The sequence below is a fragment of the Triturus cristatus genome, chromosome 5_1 (assembly GCF_964204655.1).
Source record: "Triturus cristatus chromosome 5_1, aTriCri1.1, whole genome shotgun sequence".
NCBI lineage: Eukaryota > Metazoa > Chordata > Amphibia > Caudata > Salamandridae > Triturus > Triturus cristatus.
The window spans coordinates 90117735-90141858 of NC_140587.1; the positions used below are offsets into that span (position 1 = coordinate 90117735).

At 45.0% G+C, this 24124-nt stretch overlaps 1 protein-coding gene across 1 annotated transcript in view; it reads right to left on the reverse strand.

The window, feature by feature from the left end:
* The window catches only part of LOC146830286 (E3 ubiquitin-protein ligase TRIM39-like), a 316726-nt gene that overhangs the window by 247888 nt on the left and 44714 nt on the right, over positions 1 to 24124 (reverse strand). Inside the window, exon 2 of the mRNA XM_085604475.1 lies at positions 8585 to 8680. Within this exon, the coding sequence (XP_085460601.1) occupies positions 8585 to 8680 (96 nt within the window). The remainder of the gene's footprint in view (positions 1 to 8584; positions 8681 to 24124) is intronic.

Sequence of the window (24124 nt, forward strand, 5' to 3'; positions counted from 1 at the left end):
TAACCGTGTAGTCCGACCTGGATGCTAATCCATACGAGAAGCTTTTCAGCAACCTTAGATTTGAAAAAAGTCTCACAATGCCATCCCGAAAAACAAAAACAAATTCCTACTTCAAATCTCAACAACTACATTAGGCCAGCCTTTTGCTACGTTAACCATACCTTTTCTAATTAAAATATACTCGAACAAAAAAGCTAAGAAAAATAGCACAGAAAAAATATGAATTTAATATAGAATTACATTATAAAATTCTGTAAACTAGAATACACATAATGTCTTAGTTCATAGTCGAATCCCACTGGTGCCCCATCAACAATTCACTCAATTCAATGTGTGTCATTCACAAATATAATAAACTCAGTCATCAACAATATATTCCTCCAGATCCATATAACCAGGAGTGGTTCGTCGCTTACTATATTTAATCTGGAAAAAGACTCTGAACTGCTCGAAAATGTTCGAAAATTGGACTTCGAGCTGATCAATGTGAACTACGCTTAGTAATTTGTAGGCCCGTTATTGACATTCCTAAAATTATTTATTTAAGTCATGATAATCTCCTTATAAGGACTCGAACCCTAATATGTACTGGTATAGGTAAGAGTAAATTCCATTCTACCATACTAAATATTGACACAGGTCAAATACCCAGACCCCAAGGTAGGTCGACACAAAAGAATGTGTACCAGAATGACTGGTCAGAAATGCAATCAACAATTTAAACATTTGAACCCATTAAGTTTGTACATACAGCATCCAGACCCTAAAGTATTTCCACACAAGAATGCATACCAAACTCATCGGAAACATATTCTACGAAAAGAAGGTAATACAAGAGAAAAACACTCATCATCACAATAAAGTGTGTCATTCTCTATCCGTGTTTACACTTTCTCATACAGTAAGTAATTGGTCAACCCAAAATATTTCCTTGGTCCTCAATCGCTGTTTCAAATTCCCTCAACGCTTCTCTAAGGTTACTCTGAAGATTCCCAGAAACGTTGTTGCTATGGATGTGAATGTGTTGTGTTTCCTATGTAAATGTGTAACAATAGGATATTTCTTACCACTCTTATTAACTGCGCTCAAGTGTTCCCTCGATCCCTACTTAAGTTTCCTCTTAGTGAATCCCACATACTGTAAACCACTGGCACAAATGATCAAATACCTTCAAATCTGGAACTATAAATGATGAATGCTTGAATCTTATATTTTTTGGAGGTGTGGTGTCCAGTGTAGGAGTACTCATAAGTAATATGAAGTAAGGGATGGGATCCTGCCATCGGGTTTAGATATGCTGAAAGGTGAACGTGAATGACACCTATCCGAAATGAATGGATGAAGGACGTGTGTATGGCAATGTGAAATTTAAAAGATGAGGCTTTGAAGTTGGATAGGAATTAAGCATTGATTCTTAACATGAACTTGCCGGCGAAATGAGGGTGATATTTAATAAGACACAGTAGATTGATTACTGAGATCAAATTAACACATTAATATGTAAGCCGACAATTAATGTTATTGTGAATTTTCTGTTCCATTATAGAGTAACTGGTCAACAAAATGCTGGAAAATGTCTTAGTGCTGATTTTCCTTATGCTTAGGTTTGTATTTGCACTAGGTAGGCAGCACGCCGAGAGTTTCAGTGGCAGACGCTACTGTAAGATTGTTGTTTTAAAAACAATGTGCGCTTTTATTTTATTTTAAATTGCTCTTATTTGGCTTTGGCACACTGCACATTGCAATTTACCTTTCCCTGCTGCTCGTAGTCCCCGGTCCGCCACGGTTGTTTGTGTCGATTGTGCGGAAGGACGGAGCTCCTCCCCTTAGCTGCACCAATTTCCGGCTGGTTGTTGGGTGGCTATTTAAATAGAATGTGTTGCCGGACGCGCAGCCGGCGCGCCGAAGGCAAGCCAGTCTGCGCCTGTCCGTGCCTGGACCGCGCCCAGCGCCAGAGATGCTGCCCGTTGTTCAAGCCTGACCCCTTGCCGCATGATTTACACAGGCAAGGAATTTCTATCATTAAATACTTTTAATGCGACTCTTCCCAAGAATTGCGCACGTTTTATTCCCAACAATCTGTTTCTTAAGAAAGCGACCACCTGTTCTAGCTGTGGTTTCTCTCTAACATGTATTCCAAGAGCTTGTACAATCACTATGAACACTGCTCCAGTACCCAAAGGTACCAACAATTCCCCGCTAACACTCCGTGGAGCCCTTGTAAAGGCTAGGTCTCTATTAACGCTGCAATATCCAATGCATGTTTTGGCAAACAACCAGGGTCTTGATATGCACTTCCTTACAGAAACATGTGCTGATCAGGCATCAGGCCCTGATTTCTGCATTTGTGCCCCACCGGGGTTTACGGTTTTCAGACATGACAGAACCCACAAAAAAGGTGGAGGGGTTGCCTTGATTTACCAGGACGCATTTATAGCCTTCTTTGAGCCAGTACTGTCTCAAGACTGCTGTGAGAAGTTGGCCTGATATATGCTGTCCACTACTTATAGTGGACACCTTGTATCAGTGTAAACAACCCCTTATGGTGATTGGTTAAAGATAACCTTTATTGAAAGCTATCCTAGTGGTAGCTATGGAGAGCAGCCTTCAGGCTAAGTCTTGAAGGAATGTTAAGCAGCTTGTTTTACCAGTCTATAATCTCTTGAATGATCAAACGAAAGGACAACCACACCAGGTATATATTTAAAATATATGTATTTAAGATAGAACACACCCCTCTAGTCTCTTTATGAGGCTGGAGTTCGAAGTACTTATTTACAACTCAATTATCAACAATATTAGCACAAATACACATTTGGGCCCTAGGGGCGTACCAAACCATATACCAAAAAAGTGGTATAAGAACCACGACTGAACTAGACACAAGGCCTAGAGCCTGTAGAATCGCTGGGACCCCAAGGAACCACCAAAGGTAGTGACACAGGGGACCCACGGGGGCCGTGTGCAGTGTGTAAACACAGCGGCGGGTTCCCGTTAGCTTCTATGGGCAATGTCACGGTTGGAAATGTAAAGATTAGGGACACTTAGAATCGAGTCAGGACCAAACCCTTTGGGACTTAGGAAGTTCTAGGGCTAGCACCCACGGGAGCACCGGTGTACTCGTGTTATCTAACCCAGGGAAGCCGGGTGCATAGGTGTCTTTTGATGTCGGATCGCGTTGTCGATTTCAATGGAAGCTGGCGACGAAGTGCTGCTGCCGTGAAGAGGGGAAGTATCCGAAGCAATCCAAGCCTGGATCTAGGATGGAAGGAACCTGAAAGCAGAGGGGACAGAGTCTGGGTCACTTACCAGTGACCAAGGGCACGATAGACCAATGTCCACAGATGTCGGGTGCTTCAGATGAGTTGACGGGTGTCTTGACTCTTCAGCCACGAGGTCCAGGAGGCGCTGATGACAACCAGGAGCTGGATTCGAGTTGTCCCATGAAGTCTGTCGAGTGCTGCGGTGTCGGTGACCAGATTGGACCGAACAAGCCTTGGCAACGGCAAGTCACTTGGATTCAGAGAAAGGACATCGGTTCAGAGCAGCAAGGTCTGGGGGACTCACCCAGCGAGGATAAGTCGGGGCACATCTGGAGCAACCAGGAAAGCCCAATCAGAAGAGGAGTTGCCTTCGTGGGGACCCACCAGCCAACGGGCTAGCAATCATGAAGGAGCCTCGAGCGGTCGCACTGGAAACTTGCCCTCGTGGAGTGGAGGCCAGAAATCTTCGGTGCTGGAGATGCTCAAGGCTGGGGCTACTCGGAGCCCAAAGCACAACTTCAAGGAAGACCAGGAAGATGATGGAGCTGCAAAAGATCACGGTGTCCAGGGGTTACGGTTCCACGTCACCCACGATAGCCATGGGCCTCTGCTTTGCTGTGGACTCAGGGTAGCCTCAGGGAAGTCTGGAAATCTACCTCTGGTGATGCAAAGACTTCGGCGTCCGGCGGGAGCTTCAGCGATACAGACCGGTCAGTTGCTTCTTCGGTGCCTGCCAAGCAGGGGAGTCACTCCTTGACCCCAAGGGAGATTTCTTCAGTCTTCTAAGCAAAGTAGAACGTTGAAGGTCCAGGATATATATTGCAGAGTTTCGTCCAGGGTAATCTAAAGTCGCAAGGACTGGGTTCCCATACGTATACTAAGTTTGGGGGTTGGACATACTCTAGGGATCCACCTATGGGAGGGTTTGGAAAGAGGGGTGGTTACATCCATTTCCTTTGTCCAGTTTCGCGCCAGAGCAGGGGCAGGTAGCCCCTGCAACCTGTTTGAACTGGACTATGCACAGGGACACCAAGGGTGCCCCCAGTGCAGGACTTCAAAGCACCAGAGAGTGCTCCCGCCCAGCCCCAATACACATCTGCCTGTCTGGGGAGGTGGTTACACCTCCCTGGGACAGAAAACCTATTGTCCAGGCCTCCCCTGCTGGAGTTCCGGTCAGCAGCAGGAGGCCAGACCCGTGTCCGTGGCAGAGGCATCCATTTTGTGATGCCAGGGCTGTAGAAAGTCCTACTGGGTTAGACCAGTTTCAACATGTCTCTCCCTCTAGAAGGGTGGAATGCTACCCCCGCTGCCAGAACTGGTGGGGGGGGGGGGTAGTATTCCAAAGCGTATGACACCAAACACGACATGTTTCCGTGCAGCCATCCCAAAGTTAGCATTTACTGCGAGGTTATAATGCACTTAAGAGTATATGGTCAGGCTGCACCACTAACAGCATCAGAAGAGGTACTCCGAACGCTGCAGAGGGGCTCTGCTCATGCATGGGCACCCTCTCACATAAAAACCAAGCACTCTGCCTTCAGGATTGTTAAGGCCTGCCATAGGAGTAACTTATAGGTTTTATATGTGTGTGCAATGGTAGTGATATAGGTAGCTTATACCACAGTAAGGGGTGCAAGCACCACCTTACCCAGGCTGCAGTAGTAGACCTGTGGTGTCCTTTTGGAGTGCTTCCCAGGGGTGGCATAATACATGCTTCAGCCCCTGGTAGGCCTCTGAGGTACCTATGCCCTAGGTACATAGTATACCATATACTAGGGGCTTATAAGGCACACCAGAATCCAATTAGATATGTACCTAATGTACATGGAAACCATTTTAGAGAGGAAGCAGCTAGGCTGGGGTCCTGATTAGCAGGGCCACAGCCAGACTAAGGTCGAAAAACTGTGAAACACCAGCAAAAAGTGGGGGTACCCATGTGAAGCAGATCCTACTCTCCTACAATTGCGAAGCCTTCTTTTTTACCTTAAAGACAAATAATCTTTTGGTTTTCAAGGGGCAGCTGCTTTATCGCCCCCCTGGGGGAAAAAGGGTTTTCTTAATTTTTTTAACACCCTCCTGGAAACTTATCCTCTTGAAAACAGCGTTCATATTTTAGGCGATTTTCATTTTCATTTAGAGGCTGCTACTGACATAAATCTGATCTCTACTTGATACTCTGAAGATGGCTGGCTCAGACCAAAGGTTCATCGGCCCTACACATCGGGCAAGCCATACCTTAGATGGCATCTTCACCAATAATGATCAGTTAAAGATTAAGGAGATATTACCTCATACCTGGACTGACCATTTTGTGGTGATCTTCGAGCTTATTAGCATTCCTAAAGACCAACCCAACATTTCTAATAGTCCAATTAGACTCAACCGCAATTGGAAAAGGGTCGATGACTCTTCACTTAGGCTTCAGCTTTCGCGCTCTCAAACAAAAATACCAGAAAAGGCAGAACAGTCTTCATCACATTTTTATCAGTGGCTTACGCAGACAGCTGATTAAATTGCGCCCCTTCAAAAAGTATCACGCAATAGAAAAACCCCAACAGCCCCCTGGTTCTCAGAAACTCTACGATTAAAAAAGCAAGAGTATAGAAGACAAGAAAGATGTTGAAGACTACATTATAATAATCATGATCTTGCTAAGTATAAGACAGTATTAGCAGATTATACAAATCTAATTTTGAAAGAAAAACAGTCCTATTTTTCTAAACAAATTAAGGAGGCGGAAAATCCTACCAAAGAGTTGTTTAAAATCATAACTAGTCTATCCACCTTACCAAATAAAACAGCGGATAAATATTTTCAGGATTTCTGCAACTCATTAGCTCAACATTTTCAAAGTAAAGTGGAGCAAATCTACACCGCCTTCGATAATGGGGCAAGGTCTGAAATCCGAGACCCAGGTATCTTATTACCTTCTAATACCACAACATTTAAAGAATTCAGAGCAGTAATGGTGGATGAGGTTTCCACCTATATTACTCAAGTCAAATCTGTCTCTCCCTATGACCCTTTTCCCCCTATGATTTTAAAGCAAGATCCTGAGATTCTTGCCCCCACCCTAACTTCAATTTTTAATTCCATGTTTAAGCAGGGTGTCTTTCCCTCCATCTGGAAGAGGGTGTCAATTCTGCGTCTTCTCAAAAAGTCAAATCTTGATGAAGCTGAGACCAATAATTACAGGCCTATTTCATGTCTTCCAGCCCCTGTCAAATTGGAGGAGAAAGTTATGAATAATCAACTAACACAATATTTACAGGAACATAACTTTTTGGATGAATCTCAGTTTGGTTTTAGAGCTGAGCACAGCACCAAGACTGCTCTGATAAAAGCTACTGATGAAATAGGAGCAGTCTTGGATGCAGGTGGGGCTGCAGCTCTTGTCCTACTCGCCCTGTCGGCAGCGTTCGACTCGGTCGACCATAAGCTATTACTCACCCCTATAAATGTGTTAGGCATTTCGTACAATGCTTTAGCTTTGATTTCTTATTTTTTGTCCGATAGAACACAATTAGTGGCCTTGGGTAACTATGTTTCCCCGTCTTTCATTCTTCCATGCGGTGTTCCTCAGGGCTCATCAATGAGCCCTACACTTTTTAATGTATATGTATGTGAACTGGCCGCATTAATCAGATCTTTTGGGATGGCATTAACTTCCTACGCGGGCAACACTCAGATCGTCCTGTCCATCGGCAAAAATGTCATCTCACCAGTAGTTAGATTTAGAGAGTGTATGTTTGCAGTCAACAAATGGATGGGTTCGCATTGCCTCAAGCTGAATTCCGGAAAGACAGAGGTGATTCTGTTTGGGAATTTCTCCCCTAGCTGGTCACAGATTTGGTGGCAGGATGAATTAAGAGCAGCACCTATCCCAGTCTCCAAAGCAAGAAATTTAGGAGTGCTTATCAACCAGAAACTAAAGTTTGAAGAGCAAGTTAAAGCAGTTTCATCAGCCAGTTTCTTTTTACTCAAGAGGATCAAGACATTTTTGCCGCTAATTCCCAGAGATAGTAGAAAAACTGTGATCACCTCCCTAGTCATGGCTTAATTGGATTACTGCAATGGGCTTTATCTTGGAATGCTCGAGAAGCAGTTCCACAGATTGCAGATGATCCAAAATGCAGCGGCCAGGATCCTGCTGGGGATCCCAAAGTTTCAATCAATAGGCAAACACCTTAGGAGACTGCATTGGCTTCCTGTTAAGAGTCGCATTAAGTTTAAGGCCTTATGTGTGGTACATAAGGCGCTTCACGAAACCGGTCCTCAATGTTTGAGGTAGACCTTAAACTGGTACTCCCCTAATAGATGTCTGAGGTCTGAAGGTGCAAAACTGATGCTCTCTCGTAAATTCTGTACGGCTAACTGGGGTAGTAGAAGCTTTGTTGTGGGCGCTACGAAACTCTGGAACAATCGTCCCTTTTCCATCTGAAATCTGCCATGTTTGCCATCATTTCGCAAGGCCTTAAAAACCTGGCTATTTAATGAATAGTCTAGCTGCCTGCTCTCTAGCCTGTTAGCGCCAAGACACTGTTTGGCATTCGTGCGCTGTACAAATTTCAGTAACATAACATATTTGTTTGAGAAAGGGGTGCTCTCCGAAACACGGACTGACTGTTAAGTTGGGAATTAAACTATGAAGTTGCTTGAATTTATGGCGAAAATTAGGAAATAAAAGACTGTATTTTTAAGAAAACTGAAACAGAGTGTTTTTGAACTTTGAAGAGGAAGTGGAGTAGATGAAAATTCATTCACAAACTCACAGACGAACACAATTACACGGAGGCATGCATGCAGGCACATAGTTACTAATTCTTCCATACATGAGCATACACAAACCTACAATTAGATAGGTGTATACAAACTTGTGCATGTGCACAATTACAGAGAGGTGAATGAGAACACACACACACAAATGTAGTCCCACCGTTGACAGGAACCATGCACACACAAACACACCAACAGACACATGCCCCTAAATGCACAAACACAGACTCGCACATGCACACACTCAGAGCCAGATGGTTAGGATATGTACGTACATGATCAGTCACAGACTATGAGGTTTGTGATTGCTACCTAAAGGCTGGAAGAGTAATTCTTGCTGTTACTTTCATGAAGACCCTTGGAAAGACCTGGGCTTCTCAGCCTCCTCGACAGTGACTCTGCAGCCAGAATATTTACCTTCAAACCCAGTCTGAAGGGTGAAGCATTTGTTTCTTTATATGTCTGACCTAGATTAGAACATGCAGAGACCTGCCCATACACAATGACAGGTGTTCAAATCCACAGGGCTCACGGCTGTCACTAACCTTCAGGGTGTCATATTTTCCCTCTTCCTCAATTTTAGACTCCAGAATGTATCTCTTCTCGTTCCTCAGAGATTGCATCCAGTCTTTAAGCTTCACCTGCAGCGAGCAAAGCACACAAGTGACAAATATAGTTGTAAATAGACAATTAATCACTACATCATTGTTCAGACATGTGCAGATTGTAAGAACCAACCAAACATGTTCATGTTTAAATTACCAGTCACACATATCTTGATTGCACGTTTTAGTCACAGATATCCAGATTACAAGTATCAGCCACACATCTGAAATATAAGTGTCTGAAACACATGTACAGAATGTAAGTATTAGGCCACATGTTTCCAGATCATGTGTATCAGCCACACATGTACAGATTGTAAGTACCAAAATGCAAGTTTTCAGATCATGTTTTTTAGACCACACATGTACAGATTTTAAGATCCAGCCGCACATGCACATATAGTAAGTTCCAGGCGACATGTTTCCGTATCATGCCTACCAGCCACACTTAAGCAGACTGCAGTTGCCTGAGCACTCACAAACATATTAAAATATCAGAACAGCCATATCCTGATTGCGCCGCAAGCTGCCTCTCCTCAGACTCACCAGCCCTCTTTTTGCAACTTTTTTTGTGTCTGCAGCACCTCGGAACCTTACTCCAATTTCATTTAAATGACACCATGAATTTCCTCTATCGAGCAGTCACATCTACTACTAAATCTTATACAGGGGCACAGGCAGTCTGGGAGCAGGGATCGGTCTTGAAAAGGGTCTGTGACAAGCATGCTGCAGTTCTTACAGTGTCTATGACAGGCAGGCTGCAGACCTTAAAGGGTCGGTGATAGGCAGATATCAGTCCTTACAGGGTCTGTGAAAGGTGGGCTACAGTTCTTACAGGGTCTGTGATAGGCTGGCTGAAGTCCATAAAGGGTGCGTGAAAATCAGGCTGCAGTCCTTACATAGCTAAGAAAGTTTTTAGATTACTGACCAGCTGTGGCTGCCATTAGAAGGCACCAGAATACCACCCACAACATTTGTTTAATTAAATAAGGGTGTTAAGGCTGTGCTGGGTGCTGCTTAAGTGGCTGCCTCTCACACTTGCTGTGATAAAGCAGGCAGCCTGGCACTTTCGAGTGGAACACATGCTCTAGTGAGCATGTCACTCATCATTTTCCTTTTTTTTAAAAATGCAGCCTAAGGGCTGGCCTAGCACCAACCCTGGCTTGCAATGTTACGGGGGCTGAAGAGACCTCCCATTCATGATGCCAGCAGCATCATATTTATGAGCAGTTCCGGGCGTCTAGGTCATAAGTGCTGTATTCCCGGACTGCCTGTCAATCTCTTTCACAGGCTGCAAGCAACACCCTTTCCCAACTCATCCCCTGTGGCATGTTGGGAAAGGGTGTTGCTTGCAGCCTGTGAAGGATTGCTGGCATGTGACTCGAGGTCACAGAGTCATGAGGCTCTGTGACCTCAAGCCACCAGAGGCCGAGAGGGCACGCCTGGCACTCTCAAGTCTGCCATCCTGGACTGGGACAGCAGCAGCACACCCTGTCTCCGGCTACTGTACGTGTCCAGAGCACAATTTGCAGGTAAGTGGTGCTGAGGCGATGAAGGACTTCCATCATGCATGTGTGGTTCGTTTTTTAGGTCTCGCCTGGCGTGGGCTGCGCACATGCGCTGTCTCGCTGGTGAGATTTAACGTTTTGTGGTATTTTCTGTAAAGGGCTTTAAGCTCCGCCCCTCTTTTCCATTGGCCAGCGTCACCGTTTATGCTAAACGGTGGCCAGCCATTGGAAAAGAGCTGTTCATGACGTTTTCGTTCGGCTTTTTGAGCCGTCCCATTTGGACGAGCTCGTCTGCCTTCCGTGCGTTGCGAAAGCTTTCTTGTCTTTATGGGGCCATGTGTTTAATAAAGACATGGCCCCATAAAGACAAGAAAGCTTTCACAACGGACAAAAGTGAAAGTGGACCGTGCTTGTTGGGTGTTGGCACTAACATTTCTTTTTCATCAGAGACTAACACTGCGCAGCGGGTGCTTTTCTTTTTGGGCACAATTGTACCAAAGAAAAGAAAAGTCTTTAGGACGGCAGTAGGGGGATTTAAGTGCTAATCAGGTCTATGATAGGTTGCTATTGATAGGAAGGGCTCATTTTGGCTCCTCAGATGTAATTTACTTATGTTTTCCTAGGTCTTCCTCCTTCAGCCTGCTGATTTTGTGTCTTTGCTGTCTTTGTGACCCCCTCCTGTGGGGTCTCTGGGCCTTTTCCACACTGGAGGCCATTGGAGATGAAATGCAGCTGGGCGGGTCTCCTGCACGGGCTCCTATGCACTGTGTCCTGGGCCCTCTGTTTTCACATCGCCGCAGTTCCCTTGCTGCCCCTTGCAGCCCCGTCACTTCCCGACTGCTCTGGCCGCTGCCCAGCACCCAGCTGTCAACCCCTGGCCCACAGGAAGGCTTTTAGTAGTTAGCAGCTACCACCATGCTGCAGCGCTCAGAGCTCAATTAAAGTAGGCAGCAGTGTCCCCGTCTCTCACTAATTTCAAAGAGTGAGAGACTTGTTCTGGAGTGGGGCAGAGGTAGGGGTGGGTGTTCAGGGCAGTTTCAATGTGCAGTAGGCAGTGTGTGGGGAGAGTAGCTGTACTGATGGGCCGCCACCTACACTAGCAAGACGCACCAGCTTACTGCCGGACGTTTCCGCTAGTGATAGGGGCCCACCGGTGACTAGCGTTTGTTGGAACTACTCCCTTATTGCTCCCTCACAACTTGTGCACTCGAGCTCCATGGCTTCTTTTGGACTCTTCATCTCTGACACAACCGCTCCGTGGACCAGGAGGTAAAGTGGGAGCAGAGCGAGTGTGGTTAGATGGGCAATGAAGTGGGTGGGCGCGGGGTGCAGGTTGCGGATCCATCGCAGAGCAAGGTAGAGGGTGGGAGAGAGGGCATTCCGCGTCCCAGCTCACCTCTTTGTGAGCACCCGATCACTGGCCCTGAGCTGCTACACCATGGACGCAGGGAGATGTTTGCTAGTCGGTCTCCGGGTTGCTGCCGATCTTTTCTGAGGACCCGGATACTGTTGTCCTGCTTGCCAGCTGACACCAGCTGACCCTGCCTCCCTGGCTTCCTCACATGTCTTTCCTGGCACAGCAAACAGCACTCGGCTTGCTCCTCCATGGCTCACTCCATTGTGCCTCCACACCTCTACACATTTGCCTACAATGATAGGACGTAACCTTTGGAAATGGATTGTCTGACAGTATACACAACAAGCATTGGCATAGCCAATAGGTCTCGCCTTTGAGACCTTTTAAGTGTTTATTTATACAGCACAATATCCTTGGTGCAACAATATCAAGTGTTGCATGGCTAAACACTTATAAGTTCCCAAAGGCGAGACCTATTGGCTATGCCAATGCTTGTACTGTTTTTGAAACAGTATAAACAAACTGCAGGCGGGAACGGCAGAGCACACAGCCGGAGCTCACGTATTTAAAAGCACTCCCATGAGTGCTTTTATCATGCGGGTGTTTTACTTTAGTACATCAGTTATATCGCTATATTGAGAGGTGTTTATTAACATTTTTAATAAATGCCTCTCAGTATAGTGATATAAACTGATGTACTAAAGTGAAATGCTCCCCATCTTGTAAGCATACAGCGGCAAGTGGTCAACTTTTAAAATGGTAAGTTGTAAATTCTTTCCTCAAACTGGAACAAGTAAGCTGGTGAAGTGAGACAGCTTCTAGTTCTTCTGGAATGTTTGGAGGTGAACATAGATCTGCCCTGATAATATTTGGAAAAGAAAAGAGGCAAAATGGGATATTTACAACAATTTTACACATACATTTTTTTTTATAACTCAGTGGTTCTCAATTGGTTCTTTTTAATTCTGCTAAGTAAGCTTTACCGTCACTAAGTGGTCTTTAAACTCCCCACCAAAAGCATCCCAAAACCAAGAACTTTGAAATGTAATTTCCTCTAAAAGTAGATCACAACAATGTTAATTTAAGGCAGTAAACATAGAACAGGTTATGTAAACTCTCTCAGGCCTATAGTTCTATCCAGTCCCTTCAAAGAGGGTTCTCGGTCATATGCTATGGCTGAGATTCTACATGGAAGGGGGTAGTAGGGTGACTAAGTAAAAGGTATTGAGATCTCATAACGAGAGTAGAACAGCTACACATTCTTACAAGCACACAAAGCAGCGCTACCTCTCTGTTATAAAGAAATTCCCTGATCAGACACCAAACAAGTTGCGTCACGCTTATACACTCATGGCACAGACAGCGCTGCTGATAACATAATGAAACCTTTATCAATACAGATAGTAAAATGCCTCTACCCAAAAATGTCACGAATAGGCCATAAAGGTGAATCCACTTACCTGTGTTCTAATATATACATACATAAATATAAATGCACAGAAAGTAACACCTAGGCATTTGCAAACAGAGATTCTCACCCACTTGGGTTTGAGCAGAATTATGAAAATCATATGGCTAATCAATTAAATACGCGGGTCCTAGACCACACAGAGGTTGCTATTATTCTACTCAGTGACAGGCAGTCGCCTCAGAAAGATTGAAAGGTTGAGTAACGTCTTGTTGGCATTCCAAGCTATATACTGCACATAGGGCCACAAGTATGCAGTTTTTGTTGACGCCAACTGTCCAAATCTGCGCATTGGGCAGTTTGCGACTGAAAAAATGCCTTTTTGTTTGTACAAAGGCATGCCTTGTTAATAGTGACTCACAGAAATATCAAATAATGTTATGCTTTTTACCACCAAATTTAAGTTGGTAGTAACCAATTCGCAAACAGGAAGGCATCTGCAAGGGACTCTTCCCCTTTATGAATGTGCGTGAAAACCTTTTTTAAGAGCAGTCTGTTAGGATCATGTTTAGCATGTTTGCTGATCCCAGTTTGGCGGTTATGAGGTAAAAGTCTGGCACCTTTGTTGTGTGTTGGACCACTGCATGCTTGAATCATGTTGAGGTCCCTGAGCAGGTTACCTAGTGTAGACACTGTGGGGCCTGTTCATTGTTCCAGTGCAAATTGAAATCTCCTAATAATATTGTTTTAGAGAGTGATTTGGCATGGATTGTGATCGTTTCCATAAGAATCTCTAGGAAGATTGTGTTCTTACCCGGTAGATGGTATAGAAGGACTGTTTTCGCTAGCAGTTTCTTTTCAACTTTGATTTCAGCTCCCAAGAGTTGAAACAATGGTGTATCTTCTAGCGAGACTGTGTTTAAGGTTAGGGAGTTTCTATAAATTATAGCACGACCTTCCCCCCGCTTCATTGTGAAATCTAGATGTAGGATGGCAAAATCTGGGGGAATGCGAAGGTCCAGTATTGGAGCAGCTATTAGGTTGAGCCAGGTTTCAGTTAGGAAAAGAATGTCAAGGTCATGCACTAGGATCACATCTGCTATATCAGTTCCGTGTTTTGCAGCTGATCTGTAATTGTGCAGCATGCATTACAGGTTTGTTACCGTTTTGACAGTTATTGTGGTAGACAACGTGTTTGTTACGATCGGGATCAGTTTGTGATGATTGACTTGAAGAGAGTTGTATCTCCGCTTGGATGTCTTGACAATAGGGATGTTGAGTCAAGTGAGGATTTCTATGCGTCTTGATAGTACATTAGCAGAGTGTTTATCTTCTTCTGAGAAGTGATTGTTCGTTCTTCTTGGCCGGTGAAGATGTTTGTCTTGGCGAGTTGTGAGTCTGCTGTTGTAGGTAGGTTTTCTACTAGATGGGGAGTCAGTGAACTTGGTAGTGGGTGTGTACATCTTCTCTAGGGTGAGTGGAAGTGTGTTGACTTTCTTCTTGACCCATTTTATGTCTTCCCTGAGTAGTTGTAAGTTGTCATTTATTTGGTTTGCGAGAAGTTGTGTGTTGTGCACGGACAAATTACATTATCATTCTGAGTAAATGTTAGCAAACTGTTGTGACCTGTCTGCGTTTTTGTTTCTATCACCTGTCCTTTGTCTGAGGGATGTTTCTTTGTCACTAACCCACTTCCTGTTGTTGAGTAGTTGCTCCTCAGGCTAAGAGAGCTGTTTGTAGGAGGGTCTAGTTGGGGGTCTCTGTGGGGCTGTGTGGACTGCAGAGCTACAATTGTAGATAGGTGTAGGTCTTTGCTTGTAGTAGATTTAAGGTAATGGTTAGGAGATGGGGGTGTTTCTTGGGCAGTAACCCACTTCGTGTTGCTGAGTAGTTGCTGCTTGGATGAGGATGTTGCCATTAGTGTAAACTGAGTTATAGTGAAAAGATGGGAGGGACTAGCTCTATGGCCACTCCTCTAGGAGGGTCAGGGTAATGGGTGGTTACACCCACTTCCCTTTGTCCAGTTTCGCGCCAGAGCAGGGGCAGGTAGCCCCTGAACCGGTTTGAGCTGGCATATGCACAGAGGAGCCTACTGCTCCCCCAGTGCAGGACTTCAAAGCACTCTAAGAGTGCACCCACCCAGCTCCAATACACAAAATCCTGTCTGGGAGGTAGTGGCACCTCCCTGTGACAGGATACCCTTTGTTGGGCTTCCTCCACTGCGAGTTTCGGTCAGCAGCAGGAGGGCAGCCCAGTGTCTGTGCTGGTGGCATCCATTTTGTGATGCCAGGGCCTTAGAAGATTTCTACTGGTTAGTACAGTGTGTACATGTCGTCCCCTCTAGAAGGGTGGGATCATACTCCCACACCAGTTACTGGTGTGGGGGTAGGATTCCAAGTTGTTTGACACCAAACACGACATGTTTTGATGCAGTCATTCCAAAGTTAGCATTTACCGCGAGGTTATAATGCACTTAAGAGTATATGGTTTAACCGCATCCACAAACAGTAGCAGAGAATAGACTCTGCCAGCTGCAGAGGGGTCCTGCTCATGCAGAAGCACCCCCTTACATAGTAAACCAAGCACCCTGCCCTCAGAATTGTTAGGGCCTGCAAGAGGGGTGGCTGATAGGTTTATATGTGTGTATGGTGAGATATAGGAACCTATACCTCAGTGAGGAGTGCTAACACTGCCTCACACAGGCTGCAGTAGCAGGCCTGTGGTGTCAGATTGAGAATGCTTCCCAGGGGTGGCATAATACATGCTGCAGTCCCTGGTAGGCCTGTGAAGTACCAATGCCCTAGGTACCTAAGGTACCATATACTAGGGACTCATAAGGTACCACAGTATCCAATCACTAGTGCGTTTAATATGCACACCAAGTTGTTTAGAGAGATCAGTGAGACTGGGGCCCTGATTAGCAGGGACCCAGCCAGACTATAGCCAGAAACCAGTGTATACATCAGAAAAAAAGTGTGGGCAACATAAGTGCAGATCCTACTCTCCTACACATAGCATTACTTTAAATGACATCAGTCTCCCAGACCCAAGAGCATCCTAACAATAAAGCTATCCTGTGTTATTGTGTTATAATACAGCACATAACAAACTTTGCAGCATTTCTGCAGAAGGTAGGTGTAAGAAGGGCAAAGAACACCACCACCTGCTAGACTTAGCATCCTTGGAGTGTGTGAGAAGTTGGCCTGGTATATGCTGTCCACTAGTTATAGTGGGCACCCTGTAGCAGTCGAAACAAGCCCTTATTGGTTATAGGTTAAAGAGAACCTTTATTGAAAGCTATCCTAGTGGTAGCTATGGAGAGCAGCATTCAGGCTAAGTCTTAACGGAATGTAAAGCAGCTTGTTTTACCAGTCTACAATCTCTTGAATAGCTAAATGAAAGACAATCACACCAGGTATATATATAAAATAAATGTATTTATTTCTAAACACACCGTCCTAGTCTCTTTATGAGGCTAGATGTCAAAACACACTTCAAATATGACAGTAATAAGCACAAATACACGTCAGGCCCTAGGGGCGAAACAAACCATATACTAAAATAGTGGTCCAAGCCTGAATCGAAGATCAGAAGACCCTCAAAGCAGAGGGAACAGAGTCTGGGTCACTAGCCAGTGACCAGGAAGGCGATAGGCAAATGCCCACTGATGTCAGGTCATTTCAGGTGAAGAAGGTGAAGCTTGACTCTTCAGCTACAAGGACCAGGAGGCGTCGAGGAGGACCAGGAGCTGGATTTGAGCTGTCCCACGAAGGATGTCGAGTGCTGCAGCATCGGTGCCCGGATTGGACACAACAAGCCTTGACAACAGCAATCCACGCAGAAACGAGAAAGATGCTTTGGTGCAGACCAGCAAGGTCTGTGGGACTCACCACTTGGTTGGGATTCAGGGCACGTCTGGAGCAACCATGGAAGTCCAAGGAAAAGCAAAGTTACACCATCAGGTAACCACCAGTCAACGGACCAGGGATTGCGAAGGGACCTCGAGAGGAAACACAAAATGGCAGCCCACGGGTCACTCGGGGTGACTAGGCCGACAATCTTCGGTGGATCCTCTGCTCGAGGTGGGGGCTACAAGTAACCCCAAGCACGACTTCAAGAGATGTTGAGAAGTCAATGCACTTGCAAAAGTGCACAGTGACCAGGAGTTCCGGTTCCAAGCTACTCACGAGGGCTGCGGGTCTCAGCTTTGCAGGGGACTCGGGTCGGCCTCTGAGATGTCTGGTAATCCTCTTCCTGGGCTGAAAATACTTTGGAGTCCGGCGGGAGCTTCGGAAATGCAGACCGGCAAAATGCTTCGTTGGTGCCTGCCAAGCAAGGGAGTCACTCCTTGACCCCAACGGAGATTTCTTCAGTACCCTAGTCTTTAGTAGAGCGTCGAAGTTCCAGGATTCAGCTTCAGAGTTTCGTCCAGAGATATCTAAAGTTCTGGTTACAGAGGTTCCTTACTTATACCTAAGGAAGGGGTTGGACTAGCTCTGGGGACCCATCTATGGGAGGGTTTGGAAAGAGGGGTGGCTACACCCATTTCCTTTGTCCAGTTTCACACCAGAGCAGGGGCTGGAAGCCCCTGAACCAGTTTGAGCTGGACTATGCACAGGCAGACTGTCCCCAGTGTCTTCTTCATGAGAGCACCAGGTGGTCTGACTTGGAGTCAGAGAAAACATATGTCTGTACTGGCTGAGAAGCTTTCTGCAGTCAGTTTGCTGCTGGGCAGTGAGGCTGCCTGCCAAGGCTACACCATCAACTCACCCATCATCAGGGTTCTGAGAAAGCAGGTCAGGGTGTGGTAAATATTTCATTACCGGTACTATTTTTTTATGCGGTAAAGTCTAGTAAGAATAACTCAGTAAAAATAAGAGGCAGAATCCGTGGTATTAGAGGTTCTGAAAAGGCTTTATTCCTCTACAAAGGAATTATGGTTCGAACCATAGGCTTCAAATTCCATCACCACGAGGGTTCAGGAAGGGAAGGCAATACATTATTGACAAGTAAAGATATTTATATGAAAAGCATTACATTAAGACAGATGCAGGAGGCGTAACAGCTGATAATACAGATAATAATACACATACGTAATGAAAAAGGCGTACATATAGGCATAACTAGATACGTCATTAAACATGATGTCACAAGTGGGTGGATCCATAAGAGAATCCTGCAATGTCAGCAGAAATATTTGGCAGAGATGCGCGCGCAGCCGCATGACGTGTGATTGACGTGCAACTAGAGGGTGAAGGGGACTTGACATTTAGCTCTGCATGTGGAGACAGAAGTCTGGGGGGTCATGTCAACCTAATCCCAAATCATATCTAATATCTTATGTTTAAAGAACTGTATTATCCAAAAGGAAAGGTCTCTAGGACGGAATCTATTCTATACTGACTGTTAGTGCGTGTACAAGCGTCTAAGTGTCTACATGAGATGCGAGGGGGCAGGAATCTTCCATGGTAACAGGGGCTATGAATTACTTGCATGAGGACAGTGAGGCCTGGCCCTTTGCTCGGTAGCTGGAAGAATGTTTACCTAAACTACTAGACAGGAATGCATCGGATTAGGAGCGGAGCAGATAATCTTGAAGGTGAAATACAGTTTTTGGCAGGCAATAGGCCGGATCAGGCACCGTTAGCCGCGCAGGGAGTAGGACAAAGTTCATGGATACAGATGCGGGCTCGGACTGGAGCTTTCAGAGGCAGAAGGCAGAAAAAGGCTTGATGACAGAATTCAGGGCCTACTCGCCTGAATCTGTAAAATGTGGAAAGTGAACCACATAAAGTCGGTGGCCTTTCATACTTAGGAATGGAATATCTGACCCATTCATGGCGGATCTGAAAGAGGACATGTTGACGGTGGACGCACATGTATTTGCGTCTTCATAACTGGAACTGGAGGGAACATACATGTACTTGTGGCATGTACATGGAGCCGTTGGGGTCTACGATAGGGGACATAACTGATCATAAAATTCATATTTCCTCATTCCCTCCTTGTCCCCTACGGACCCTCAGGAGATATCGATCTTCATCAATCCATCGATCTGTTCATATAGCATCATTTGTTCTTCTTTCTTCTTCCGGGATCTTGAACGAAAACTTGGATGCGGGATACACGATGTGGCACACAGACCACAAATCGCTGGCCCACATTGTAGACATAAGCAGCAACTGAATAGTATGAGAAAGCCAATACCTAGGAAGGATAGAATCCTCCATCCCCAGGCTGACAACACGCTCCAGAACCAACCGGACCAAGTCCAGGTGCCTGGACTCTGGTGTATCTGGCTTATAATCTTATGAAGGCGAGTTATGGCTTTATATACTGACGGCGAGTTTTCTGGTATGAAAACACAGCAACTTGATCCGATGACCCTACAAGCTCCGCCCCTATCGGCCAGGATGACGTCAAGGACAAGACGATTTTGAAGCACAACAATCCGCATCGCAGACTGCTCCTCTGTTAAGTTGCCTAGGGCGGAAGTAGTCTCATTCACTACTGCTTCAAGGGTTCTAGTTAATCTACGTATCAGCTTACTATTAGTGACCGTACCTATATAGGGAAAGAAACCTTTATTGAAATCTGTGTATTGCTCCCATGCCGTTTCAGTGTAATCGACAATCGGGAGATCTCTCTGCTGTCTATTGTGTACTAAATGAGTATTTCTGTGATAATCAGGAGGGGCTAGGAAAACAGGTGGCAGAAGGAATGCTATGTAACAGGTACCATCCCAATCTAGAGGTAAACGTATATATGCAGTCTGGCCACATATGAAGTAGGAATGACGAGAAGCTCTGAATGTAGACTTGCCTTGATCACTGAATTTTATCACAGTGGTACATTTACTATGGCCCATGTGTATGGAACCATTCTTTCTTACACATAATTCACCTTTAACTGGAAATACTGACATAGCGGGCAAGATTGGCGTAGCTTCGGATTCAACATTCAGAATCATGAGGTTAAGTGTAAAGTTACCTAATCCATATACTTCATTTTCTAGATCAGTTCCTGTTCTTTTGGGAAGTCCCTCCTTGTTAGGGTAGCAGACTTTAAGCAAAACTGGGTTCAGGTTTCCCCATACCCAGTTGTCTTGATAAACTGCGGAATTTGAATCTAGGGAATTAATTAAACTAAACCATGCTCCACAGGAGCCATTGTGTGTGAACGGATACGGAAAAAGAGGCAAAACTCCCTTATAGTTCTGATAGGGAGGGAGTCGGCCACATATCCAACAATTGGTAGCATTGCTGGTCTGATGGGAATGATGTAACATACTAATAAATGTGTTGTTGCGCAGCGCAAATCTATAAGACAACTCATGCGGAGGTAATTCGCTAAAAGAATGTTCAGCAGTAGCATTGTAAGCACGTTTGGAAATAGGGTAATACATATGTAGCAATACACTAGAAATGATGATCAGAAGACTTAGAAAAAACAAAATTAATAATGTCACTATGCAAGGACTACGAAGTGATTTACAGTACGCATGTTTTTTAAGCTGTATCTGTCTATTTCTCTCTCTATTTCGGTCTAGGGGATACATGTCAGAGACAAATTCAACCAATTCACCTTGGAGAGGACTTAAACAATCAAATTGTCTGACTTGCTAGACCTTAGTTTCAGTTTATAGAGTTCGTTCTTTGTCTGTTCAACCAAGGGGAGCTTTGAGTCTGTCTGTGAGGGAATGCAGGGCTGAGTGTTCACATCGGACGGTAGTCCATAAAATTTCTTGATATGACTCGAGTGCAACCACCCTTTACGTCCCTCAATCTTCACGGCTGTCCTTGTTGTCAGCAAGACGAGTTTGGGCGACTTCCACCTGGGCTCCAACTGGGTCTTCCGGTCGAAATTCCTTACAAGAACCAGGTCACCTGGAACCACGTCATGGGGCTTTACCTCAGTGTTATCGGGAAAAGCTGCAGCTACCTGTGAACGACAAGATTGTAGTGCAGACATCAAGGAAGCCAGGTAATCTGTCAGCATATTACAGTCAACATCAGTTATTTTACGAGGTATAGGCGTCCCCCACATATTTGGTGGTCTACCGAAGATCACCTCATACGGGGATAGCCCTGTTCGAGAATGTGCTACCATTCTCATGTAAAAGAGCGCAACTGGTAAGGCTACTATCCAATCGACACCTTTTTCTCTACATATTTTGGACAATCTAATTTTCAGAGTTTGATTATGACGTTCCACGAGACCTGCTGCCTCGGGATGTCGGACACAGTGGAATTTCCATTGGTAACCTAACAGAAGTGAAACGTGTTTCATTAGTTCGGATGAGAATGGCTGGCCGTTATCTGAGTACACGACACGTGGCAAACCGTACCGTGGGAAAAATTCTCGAACTAGCTGTTTGGCAGTAGTCGGGGCAGTGTAATCTGAAACCGGGTAGGCTTCTGTCCAACGGGAAAGAGCACAGACAACTACGAGAACATATTTGAATCCTCGACATCGTTCCATCTGGATATAATCCATCTGGAGGACTTCAAAAGGGTGATCGGGAGGTTGAAATCCACCCTGCTCTACGGGGATGCTTTTACCTGGATTAAACTGACAACATATCATACAGGTACGTACTTTCTGTTTGGCTGCTGCTCGCAAGTGCTTGTTGAACCAAATGTGTTAAATGCTGTCTAGCATAGCTTTTTCTCCTAGGTGCGCTGGACTATGTATTGTGTTAATGATGACTTGAACCATGGAGTCGGGAAGAAACCATATAGATTTTCCCTTCGTCATCCATCCTTGATCCGTTTGGATCCCTCCTAATTCAGTCCATTTCTTTATTTCTTCTGGTGTAGCATGTGTCTGTATGTCAATTACATCAAGGGCGGGATCCTTAACTGTCATGCAATGTGTTGGTGTCGGAACTATTGTCTTTGTCGTGTCAGTTGTATGAGTCTGATTCTGAGCAGTCTGTTTAGCTGTTCTGTCAGCTAGGTCATTACCCTGAGAAATGATATCGGTAACTTTTGTATGGGCTTTGCATTTCATAATCGATATTGCAGTAGGTAGATGAATCGCGTCTAATAGAGCTTGAATGAGGGGTCCGTGTTGGATGTGGGCACCGTGAGAAGTTAAATAACCTCTCTCTCGCCACAGTACGCCGAAGTCATGGACGACTCCGAATGCATAACGTGAATCTGTGTATATGTTGACTTTCTTATTTTTGGCTTGAATACAGGCTTGTGTCAGAGCGATGAGCTCTGCGGCTTGAGCTGACAAAGTGTTAATACAATTTGTTTCAATGACTTCAGTGTCTGTTGTGACTGCGTAAGCGGCCACTAACTCTCCTGTACTTGTTCTCATACATGAACCATCTACATACAATATTAGGTCCGGATCTGATAAAGGGATATCTGTCAAGTCTTGTCTGGGTTTCGTCGTGATAGTAATGACTTCAATACAATCATGTGCTAATGGATCTGTTCCGTTTACTGGCAAAAGTGTGGCAGGATTTAATGTATTACAGCGTCTGATTTCTATGTGTGGCTGAAACAATGTTAATTCATAACCGGTGAGTCTTGCTATAGTCAAGTGTTGTGTTTGTGTGCGGTTCAAGAGAACCTCTACTGCGTGTGGTACTTGTACTGTCAATTGATGTCTTAACACTATGGCATCGCTTTGTCTGATTGCTAAAGCTGTTGCTGCCACTGATTTCAGGCACGCAGGAAGAGCCTGAGCTACGGGATCTAATGTAGTAGAAAAATAAGCACATGGTTGGTGTGATCCTGCTTGTTCCTGAGTGAGTACTGACAAGGCAGTACCTTCGCGTTCTGTAACAAAGAGTGTAAAAGGCTTACTGTAACATGGTGTTGCTAAAACAGGTGCTTGGCATAAAGCTTTCTTTAAGCTTTCAAAGGCATGTGTATGTTCTTGAGTCCAAGGGAGGACAGTCGATGTGGCTGCCTCCTGTGTTGTCAACTGAATGAGTGGTTTTGCTAGAAATGCATATTGAGGGATCCACTGCCTACAGTATGAAGTGAGACCTATAAAAGCCCGCACCTCCTTTTGTGTCTTGGGTGGTGGCATGTTAGCAATTAACTGGATGCGGTCGGGTGTAAGCTGTCTTCCCTCCTTGGACAGCAAGTGCCCAAGGTAAACAACTTGCTGGACACAGAATTGCAGCTTAGAAGGGGACACCTTGTGCCCCTTGTCGGCCAGAAATTTTAAAACCGTCAGTGACGCTTTTTCACATTCAGGTTCGCTTCGGGCGGTGATCAGCAGATCATCGACATATTGAAGCAAGGCAGTGTTAACTGGCATGTGGATACTGTCAAGTTCTCGTTTCAGTGCTTGGCTATAGATGCTGGGGCTTTCTGTAAATCCTTGAGGTGCGCGTGTGAATTTAAAACTTCGTCCATTTAAACTGAATCCGAACAAATATTGACTTTCCGGATCTATTGGGACGCTAAAGAAGGCATTCTTGAGATCAATTACAGTAAAGAACGTTGCTTCTGAATCAATAGCTGTTAGTAATGAAGAGATATCTGGGACCACAGGGTATTGTGGTACAATACATTTATTTAATTCGCGCAGATCAATAACTAATCGATATACTGGTGGTGCTTTTGGATCCGTTCTTTTAAGAATCGGAATTATCGGGGAATTACATACATTGGAGTCGGTTTCCACAACCACTCCTTGTGCAATGAGCTCGTCAATGATTTGCAGTAAAGCCATAACAGCATCTGGTGGTAACTTGTATTGTCGCATTCGTGGTAGTACTACTCCTGTTTTTAGTGTGACTCGATATGGTGTAATGTTCATGCAACCAACATCAGTGGGGCCTTGCGCCCATAAATGTGTAGGTAAATTCTGCAGCCGGTGATCCATGTCTCTGGACACGTAGTGACCTTTGAAGTCACGTAAAAATAATCGTACTCCTTCCGGAGAACAACATATTATAGCTCCTAGAGCTTTCAATGTTTTTATACCTAACAAGTTTTCTGGACATGATTTAGTAAGCAATAAATCTGTAGTTCGTGTCAATGGACCAACCGTAAGTGGAAGGGGTTGCGATACTTCATTTATGATAGGCTTTCCTGAGAATCCAAGGGAAATATTCTGTGAGCCTGAGAGGGGTGCCCCTGGAACTTCACTGCGTCGTATAGTTGTTCTGCTTGCCCCTGTAACAAGTAAAAACTTTCTGTCTTCCCCTAATAGTTCACTATGTACATAAGGTCCCT